The 9,296-nt window shown below is 43.7% G+C and overlaps 1 protein-coding gene across 1 annotated transcript; it reads right to left on the bottom strand.

Moving 5' to 3' along the window:
- Window positions 1-619: 619 nt before the first annotated feature.
- On the bottom strand, window positions 620-4,737 carry LOC147419440 (uncharacterized). The gene is made up of 5 exons (XM_086506189.1): window positions 4,036-4,737; window positions 2,931-3,054; window positions 2,719-2,851; window positions 1,484-2,572; window positions 620-1,406 (listed from the first exon to the last, which is right to left on the bottom strand). The coding sequence occupies exons 1-5, from the start codon at window positions 4,163-4,165 to the stop codon at window positions 861-863; spliced, it is 2,022 nt and encodes a 673-aa protein (XP_086362315.1). The 5' UTR covers window positions 4,166-4,737; the 3' UTR covers window positions 620-860.
- Between the last annotated feature and the right edge of the window lie 4,559 nt (window positions 4,738-9,296).

Raw genomic sequence — 9,296 nt, forward strand, 5'->3', positions numbered from 1 at the left:
GTCTTATGCTCCATTTGTTAGCCTTACTCTTTGATAGACCATCTCTCATTTCGGCCCCTTTACCATTGGCCCCGTGTTGAGATAGATCTATAAGCACATGTCTATATCTTAACACTTGTTCCCGTTTATTCCCCCACATTAAGTGATCAATTTAATATGAGAATCATTTGGGTTGGTTAGATATTAGATATTAGATTTTATGACACAATAGAAGAAACACAACCAAACTATCGTTACCCAAGCAACTTATAAATCCTTGTTGGTATCACTAGAACAAGATGACTACGGTTATGACCTTTTTACATTACCCTTCCACCTCCCCTTATCATAGTTAGACCACAATTAGTGAAGCGGCTTACACACTTACGTTTTGTCTCATTGAAAAACCCATCAAATTCATCACTAACTAGAAAGCTATCCAATCTTATCCTCTAAGACGAGAATGCTCTGAGAGGACTTCTAATATGCTTTTAAATTACACACAATTATTTGCGATTGTTGGCCATAGTAGCATACAATGAGTAACTTTGAGCACTCTACCCTACTTTGGGTGATGCACATCTATCCTGTAAAACCACTTTAGTCCATAGCATGGTTGCAAAAATTTCGTGCAAGACAACGATAGTTATGGCAATATCCTGGAGTAATTTAAGGGCTTAACTCAAAAGCATCAATGTTCGTCACTTTAAAATGTTTTTTTTAGTATCCATCAATTTGGAGTCTTGTATCAATATTTCTTTACAAGAAGTGCCAAGTGACCATGAGAAGTTGGTCACAAAATAAGTAGGCTAGCTCAAAAACAGGGGGCCATCTTCAAGACAAAGATGAGGAGAAATAGCAAAGTGAAAGGAAAACGAGTTTCAAAGAACGCTGCTAGCGGGGGAAGCAACGCCATAGCTCAAGTTCAGGCTCTCTGCAGCAGACATGGGGCTTGCTTTCAAGCTCTGCAATCTGCTTTTGATGTTACAAAGCTCACATGGGGCTCCTCCTCCATGAAGATGATGAGGGCAACACACCGAAACAGGAGAGTCTAACCCACCTACCTTCTCCATCCCCTTGCGGAACCTCTGCATCATCTCGATGCTGCTTTCCCTGTTAAAGTCTCCGCAATCCACCCACTTCGTCACCCTCGCCTCCTTCGCAATGGAAAACATGCAGTCCTGTACACTCCTTGGCGATGCCCTGCTCCCAACCTCGCTACCCACATCCTCCAGCTCACTTCCCTCCAGATCCCTCACTATGCTCATACTGTGTTCAGAGCTTGCTGTGCTGCTTGTCGTCGTCAAGGGGGAATGCCCTGGCCGAATGCCGCCACGCCCACTCAGGGACCTTATAGTGTAGAAAGACGACGAGGGCATGTTTGACACTAGTGGCCGCAGGGCATTTGAAGCACTTTGGCACATGTCCTGCATCATTGGAAATTGGAACACATGAGGATGATGATGTATGCAATGTGCAAGAAAATGAATCAGGATAGTAGTACCATATGCCGGAGCGCCATGTCTATCGGTTTCCTGGACATGGCTTTGCCATAGCCAGCATTGTCTTTTCCTATCGGAGTAGTTGGCTTCACGACCCTCCTTACATGCGATACAGACATTTTTTCTGGGGACAAAGACAAAGCTGCTGCTCTCCTTGACTGCATCATTCGATCCACCATTTTACTACCACTTCCAGCTGGATCACAAGGGCTGCAGTCCCCTCTGCCATTTCTCGAAGCAGACCTTTCGGCTGTTGGTGTTCTCCCTTGAGTGACGCTAGGAGAGCAAGACTGCCTCCTTGCCCTATCAATTGGTGGATCAGCCGTCCTAGATGAGGAGGTTGTTGAGGAGGGCGACGAAGTCGATACCCTAGGAATCACAGATGATGATGAGGATGATGCAGGCCTTGAAGAACCTGTCGACAATAACGATGCCCCAGGCCTAGCAGGCCTACTAGGTGATGACAATGTGCCTGGCTTAGAGAAATTTGTCGATGGCATCATCGACGACAACGATGATGATACTGATTGTCTTGAAGAACCAATAGTGGGTGTTGTAGCTGTCATTTGCCGAGAGCTCGAGCTGACAGAGGCACCTCTAGAGTTAGAAACCGATCGAGTCGGAACAGAGGTTCTTAGATTTGGGGGTGCCTCCAGCGAGAATCCAGGCATAGCAGAAGGCTGCAATGCACGGGTTCTCGTTGTGGGTGAGCTTCCGCGCGAAGCAGGGGCGCTTCTTGACGGCAATGAGCTCACTTTGCTAGCAGAAGAAGACCTTCCTCCAATGCTGGCCTTTGGCTGGCTAGTTGTATGGGACAATACAGGTGTTGATGGTCTTCTAAGAGGGGTCATTGATCGGGATGAAGCACTGGACCTTGTTGTAGACGATGCAGCCATGGACCTGTTACTGCTACTTGCAGTTGAAGAGGATATGACGGGCCTACTTGTTGGCGTGGAAGGGCGCGATGTTGGCCTAGAGCTTGAAGTTGCACTTGTGGGTGCAAGGGATGATCTTCTATTTGGAACATGAACAGGATTACTCCGAGCAGCTCTGCTTGTCGGATCCAACGTTGCGGATGACTCGCGTGAGAGCTAACAATAGGACAGTCACAATAAGAAACCTTTGTTAGTGACGGAGCACAGTAGTCACATCTTGATAGAGAAAAATGCTGCCAAAACAGCCCACATAGGAAGGTAACGGCAATGATTAGATGAGGGGATATTGCACTCCGACATACCCGCGTAGTTTTTATCGTAGCAAGAGATCGCACAAGATTAGGCGGGCCCTTCTTAGCAGAGACAAACGCCATATCTGCCATGGGATCATTTTCTGAGCCCGTAACCAGCGGAGTTCCTGGAGGTGTCAAAAGCCTGCATGCAGATGAGGTTTTGTCATCAATAACCAGAACATCTCCTCTCTTGCTATGTATAAAAGCCACATTCATCTCACCAATCGTAGTCGTTTTTGCCCATGTCAGATGCAAGAAGCTCCTCGCCAGCGGTTCGGACCCTGTATACATTGGCTACAACTCCAGATGTCGCCAACTTATATAGAGATGAACTTGCAAATCTAGCTGTTGACATTGAAGAAATCAAGGTTAAGCTATAAGCTTGTTAATGTAGTCAGATTGTGAGAGAGCCCTTTTCTGTTGCAATGTTCCGATTAGTCTGCTTGAAAGACATCTTAAGAGTCCATGCTTGCAAGCAATCAAATGTTTACACACGCACATTAAAGGAAAGCATCACACATGGTAGAAAAGTGTGAAAATAGTGAGCTCCCATAGCCGCCCAAGACACACATCACTATGGTAGGAAAGAAGATCTTTTTATGCCTTCTGGTTCCCTTTGTGAACTTGTCCTTAGCACCTTTCTTTTGAAGTGTGGAGAGGTTAAAAGAAGACATCAGTCAGTGACTGTTGAAGTGAGACCCTTGGCTATGCACCTCCATAGCCGTGGCCTTAAAGCTGCTCCCTGGAACCCTCCTCTCTAAACTGATATACGAGAGTCCTAGCAATTCACCACTCAACCGTCCTATATACAAGCACATCCTACATACAGCCCTTGAACTACTAGCTCCCAATGGGGTGCGAACTGTTGTCTTGACAGTTTACCACATTTGATCACTTGATCAAGCTGTAACCAAGGTTTTGCATTTACAAATTTCTCCCTTGACATTTTTTGGGAGGCAATAGTGGTCAGACTGATGGGCACATCCTCATGAGCTAATGCCCCCTTAAATGGATTAACGATGTCCATAGCACGTTAAAGCTTGATTATGTTATGATTAGCAGTGGTATATTGATAACTGAAATCGGATTAAGCATTTACTTTCGCATCATGACAGTTCTCACAAATGACATCAACAACCTATTGGCATTCATGGGACATTCCACAATTGGCTACAAATGTCCTTAGCAGATGCACAAGATTAAAACTACACATACCTACATGTGTACACAGTGCGGTCGTTTGACACACACACACAGAGAGAGAGAGAGAGAGAGAGAGAGAGAGAGAGCAACAATTATCTAGATTCTAGTTAAGAGACCACTAACCAGAATGTACTTCTATGGAAGAGTTGTCCAAAACAGGGCGCATAGCCATGTTGCGCCGCTCATGGTCTCGCCTCTGCATCTCATGAAAAAGGGTCAAGTCCTCATCTCGTTCTATGGCCCGGGTAGTCATGATCTATCTCTTCACAAGGTGTTATCTCTGTTTACCCATCTCGAAAGGAAGACAAGCACCCAATCCGCAGTTCTTCACTCTCTCCTTTGTCTGCTCAAAGAAGAGACTTGCAGAGAGGAAGCAAGCTCAAATGAAAAGCAGAGAAAGGAAGCTTAGGGAGAGTGGCTTCTCCTCTGTAAGATGCCCACTTCGTTACTATTTCGAACACAGAGTTATGGCTGTGTGTGTGTGTGTGTGTGTGTGTGTGTGTGAGAGTGTGTGTGTGAGAGAGAGAGAGAGAGAGAGAGAGAGAGAGAGAAGCGGGGGAATTCAAATTTTTAGTGACCGTAGCGTAGAGCAGACAAAGACCTTTGATGAGGAGCCAAGCATGGAAACAGCGGAATGGTAAAAATGTTAAACGAAACCTTGAAGTCTGTGTGTGGATGTATCTGTGTATGTGCAACCAACCGTGGTGTCATTTCGCCGATGTCAAATGTCTGTATGCGCATGTGCGTGCGAGAGAGAGAGAGAGAGAGAGAGACGCGCACACACATTAGAGTTGGAATCTGTGTCAAGCGCGCAGAGAGAGAGAGAGAGAGAGAGAGAGAGAGAGAGGAAGCGCGGTCTCTGTAATATTTGAAATGTAGCTAGTAGAAGAACAGAGGAAGTGGAACTGTGGAACGTCCGAGTTGAGAGAGCACGAACTTTTTACATGGAAAGGACAAAAATGTCACAAAAAGACGTTATAATAACACAGCATTTGTAGCTGAAACCCTCTTGTAATGACAAATGAATGTGCCTATTAATGACGCTCGCAGAGATGATGCAAAGCTCGTCCCTCATGAGTCATGAGTCATGTGTAAGAGCGCTTTCGCACGCAAAAGAGGGCAGTGTTTTCCCGATGTGAGCTAGCTTTGGCTGCTCTCTCTAAATGTTGCCTTCTCAAGCTAACTTTGCCATTTTTGGCAGAGCTGCCTTGAGGGACGCTTCGTTAACTAGAAAGCAACAACAAAGCATGGGACTCGCCAGTGTTTGCAAGTACAAGCCAAAAAGGAAGGTGATGAAAGCTTTGTTGCCTTGAGGCTTCGTTAACTAGAAAGCAACAACAAAGAATGGGATTGTTTGCAGGTACAAGCCAAAAAGGAAGGTGATGAAAGCTTTACCCGAAAGCTTTACCCCCGCCACTCAACACTGTGAAACATACCTAACGATGTTTGGTCCTTGGAAGCCGCAAGTAGGGTCGGACTCCGGCGAGGTTGTATGTACAAGAGGCATTCACAACTATGTGTTTGTGCGGACGACATTGTAAGGGGGTGGTCGCACGAGACATAGTTATCAGTTTTTGCAACTATGCCAAAAATGGGTATTAGTTAAGGAGAGCTTGCAGTAGCTTTAGCAGAAACGGCACTGTTGTAGATAGAGTAGCTTGCAATGATCGGGCACCACAGCTATCTCCCCCTTGTCTCATGCATGCAATATGGACCCCAACTGCACAGCATCTCCCCATCTACTAGCTAGATAGTCCGAAGGACCTCCAGTGCTGCTAGTATTTTGTGCAAACCTGACTGTGTGTGACAACACCAAACTTCGTTGTCGACTGCTCATTGATTGAAGGACCTCAATTTTGCATAGTTATTCGCTATGGATAACTATGTTGGCGTGACCATTGTCTAAGAGCATGGTCACGCGAGCCTTACTTATATGTGATGGATAACTAAGGGAATTTGTACAGCTATGCGCAAAGGCAAAAGCTTTGTGGTCACGCACTTATGTTGTTAGTTGTAGAAATCACCGTGTGGAGGTCATTTCTTAGACGAAAAGAGAGAGCAAGCATTGGCACATCGTGGCACAGGCGCAACATGAGAGAGGCGTCAAAGCGGGGCAGTGGAGCCTCCATGTACGTGCTAGCACATCCCCTTTTCTTTGTTTGTGAATGTTCACAAAGCATGACTGCTGACAAAAGTGAAGGCTCGTAAATGTTTGCTCAAGGCCTAGTTGTGTAATTATGTCTTGGTACATTGTTCTTCTTTGCTAAAAAGCTTGCCTCACATGAGCATGATTAAGACATGTTTATTCGTAGATGTTATAGAAAACTATGCGTCGTGTGACCACCACCTAAACCATCACTCTATGTGTATGTCTGAATGAATGCATATACGTGTATCAATGTCATTCACTAGTATAGTCGATTAACATTGTTAGCAATCAATCTGTATGTATGTGGTATGTCTGAAAGTCTTTATGCAAATGTTAGGTTGATAACATTGCTATGCGATTATGGAGTGTACTAAGGGTGTGGTCACGCAATCCTTAGTTATCCGTAATGGATAACTAAAGCGAATTATACCTCCATGCAAATCTCTGCATAGTCAACTAAGCTCCGCCTGCTATCCACATGAAGCCAAGAAGTAGCTCGTAATTGCTAGGTGTAGGTGATAAGGACAATAGCATTCGATGATCCCATAAAGGGAGAGGAGAAAGAAGGTATTCATTGTCAGTCGGAGACCGTGAAGGAGAGGTGGGCTTCTTCCACATTGCTTACAATTGTAAAAGTGTGTGCTTTATGTCTTGGTACATTGTTCTTCTTTGCTAAAAAGCTTGCCTCACATGAGCATGATTAAGACATGTTTATTCGTAGATGTTATAGAAAACTATGCCTCGTGTGACCACCACATAAACCATCACTCTATGTGTATGTATGAATGAATGCATATACGTGTATCAATGTCATTCACTAGTATAGTCGATTAACATTGTTAACAATCAATCTGTATGTATATGGTATGTCTGAAAGTCTTTATGCAAATGTTAGGTTGATAACATTGCTATGCGATTATGGAGTGTACTAAGGGTGTGGTCACGCAATCCTTAGTTATCCGTAATGGATAACTAAAGCGAATTATACCTCCATGCAAATCTCTGCATAGTCAACTAAGCTCCGCCTGCTATCCACATGAAGCCAAGAAGTAGCTCGTAATTGCTAGGTGTAGGTGATAAGGACAATAGCATTCGATGATCCCATAAAGGGAGAGGAGAAAGAAGGTATTCATTGTCAGTCGGAGACCGTGAAGGAGAGGTGGGCTTCTTCCACATTGCTTACAATTGTAAAAGTGTGTGCTTTATGTAACCAAAGCTGCCAACTGACCCCCCCCCCCCCCCCCCCCGCCCCTTTCTTGCCTCCTTTAATGGTGTCCCTATCATAGTTGTGTAACGATGCCAAAATCAGCATAGTTACAAAGGCCTCTGTATAGTTCTACTTTAAGACATAGGGCACTGAAGCCTCACTCTCCACATAGCCATATACCATTATATGGTTGTGTGGAGAGTGAGGCTCCAGTGCCCTATGCACCATTATAAGCAACCCTTGAGCTAGCTTCACATTGTCCCTTACTCCCCCCTTGGAGAAGTGTTTTCGTCCTCCAAAAACAAAAGTGGAAAATTTCTTCTTAAGAACATTAATCTTTTCTCAAGTGGCACCTTCTTCAAGTCTTTCTTTCCACTTGACTAATGCTTGACAATGCACATGATGATGAGTATGTAAATCACGATAGTCTAAAATGCCATCGGGTTCATGCGATTAGATCTCCTCAATCTTGAAAAATAAAAAGCCTTACAAAACACAAAAGGGAATAAGTAAAGGGTGAGTTTTGGGGGGGGGGGGGGGGGGGGGGGGGGGTTTACATGGAAGTGGAAAGTCAAAAGACTTTTTGTGTTTATATAAAGAGAGATGGTCCAGTGCACATTATTACCTTTTGTGTTTTTCTTTGTTTAATTTTCCTTTAGGGTTTTTTCTCTTTACAGTGTCCTAGCATTGAATATATTAATTTTGAAGCCATTAGATTTGGTATATGTGATTAGGTTGGAGGCTCAATGAAATACCAAAATATGATCGTCAATGACATTGTCATCCCTATGCGAGCATTTACATAGATGAATTAGATGAAAAAGCGGATGAATACGAGAGTATGCAAGTAAAGAAAGTTTGTGAGCCTCATCTCGAACTTGCTTGAGTATCTTAAAAGGCCCACAATATATAGGCGATAATTAGGTATTGGTCCATTTTTCAGATGTTCTGAATGTTTTAGCACACGTGAGAATACCTCTTCTTCTTTTATGAAGGTTACTTGTCGACGTTTCTCATCAGCTTACTAGGAGATAACTTTAGGTATTGGACCAGTTTTCAGACGTTTTGAATGTTTTAGCACATATAAGAATACCTCTTCTTGAAAGGATGAGAGTAATGCGTGTGCTAATCTCCACCCAACCGTACTATCTTATAGCCTCTCCCTAGCGTACACATTGTTCGTCGGTGCCGTTGGCCTTGCCCGTAGAACCCATGTCCTTACATTACCTCCCCCCTTGGAGAATTGTTTTCGTCCTCAAAAAGGAACGTAGAAACACATTTCTTAAGTGTGAAGACATTCTCCCATGTAGAACCTTCTTCAAGTCTATCTAGCCATTTTACCAACACCTATCGTCTGACATGATGTCTGGTGCGAAGCTCATGATAATCCAAAATCTTTTCGGGTTCATGAGAAATGCTTGGTGATTCAATAAGATCAACTAACACATCTGTGTCAATGACATTATCATTTTTTCCTAGCTGTTTTCGTAAACGGCTAACATGAAAAACAGGATGAACTCATAAGTGCTCGGGAAGAACTAACTTATAGGCCACTTGACCTATACGTTTGAGAATGATAAACGGTCCACAATAGCGTGGTGAAAGTTTAGCAACTTTTCCCGTCTTCAGACATTTTGAATGCTAGGGAACTTTGAGGAAAATCTTGTCTCATTCTTCGAAAGTAGCAAGACGACGATGCTCGTATGCGTACTTCTTATATCGATCTTGAGCTTGCTTAACATGTTGTCAAGCAACTAGAAGCATATCAAAATGGTCTTGGAGAAAATCTTTCGCTTTTTGTATCTTCTCCTTAGCCAACCCCACTGTAACAGGTGATCTAGGTTGAAAACCAGATAAAAGCATAAATGGACAAACCCTATAGTCACATACTTTGAACTATTATAAGCAAACTCCAATATAAGTAAGTAGTCTTCCCAATTGGTTTGCTTCTTGCTAAAATACGCTCGTAGCATATCCTCTAGCACTTGATTAACTCTTTTGATTTGACCATCTGTTTTTGAATGATCA

This window comes from Adiantum capillus-veneris, chromosome 29 (assembly GCF_014529385.1).
Source record: "Adiantum capillus-veneris isolate H3 chromosome 29, ASM1452938v2, whole genome shotgun sequence".
NCBI classification, from domain to species: domain Eukaryota; kingdom Viridiplantae; phylum Streptophyta; class Polypodiopsida; order Polypodiales; family Pteridaceae; genus Adiantum; species Adiantum capillus-veneris.

What these genes read in the sequence shown, in the direction of transcription:
- LOC147419440 (XM_086506189.1), bottom strand. Translation starts at nt 4,165, where the DNA reads ATGACTACCCGGGCCATAGAACGAGATGAGGACTTGACCCTTTTTCAT. An exon ending in TTCCATAGAAGTACATTCTG is followed by an intron (nt 3,055 to 4,035) that starts GTTAGTGGTCTC and finishes CAATGTCAACAG; the next exon opens with CTAGATTTGCAAGTTCATCT. An exon ending in CTACGATAAAAACTACGCGG is followed by an intron (nt 2,573 to 2,718) that starts GTATGTCGGAGT and finishes TCCTATTGTTAG; the next exon opens with CTCTCACGCGAGTCATCCGC.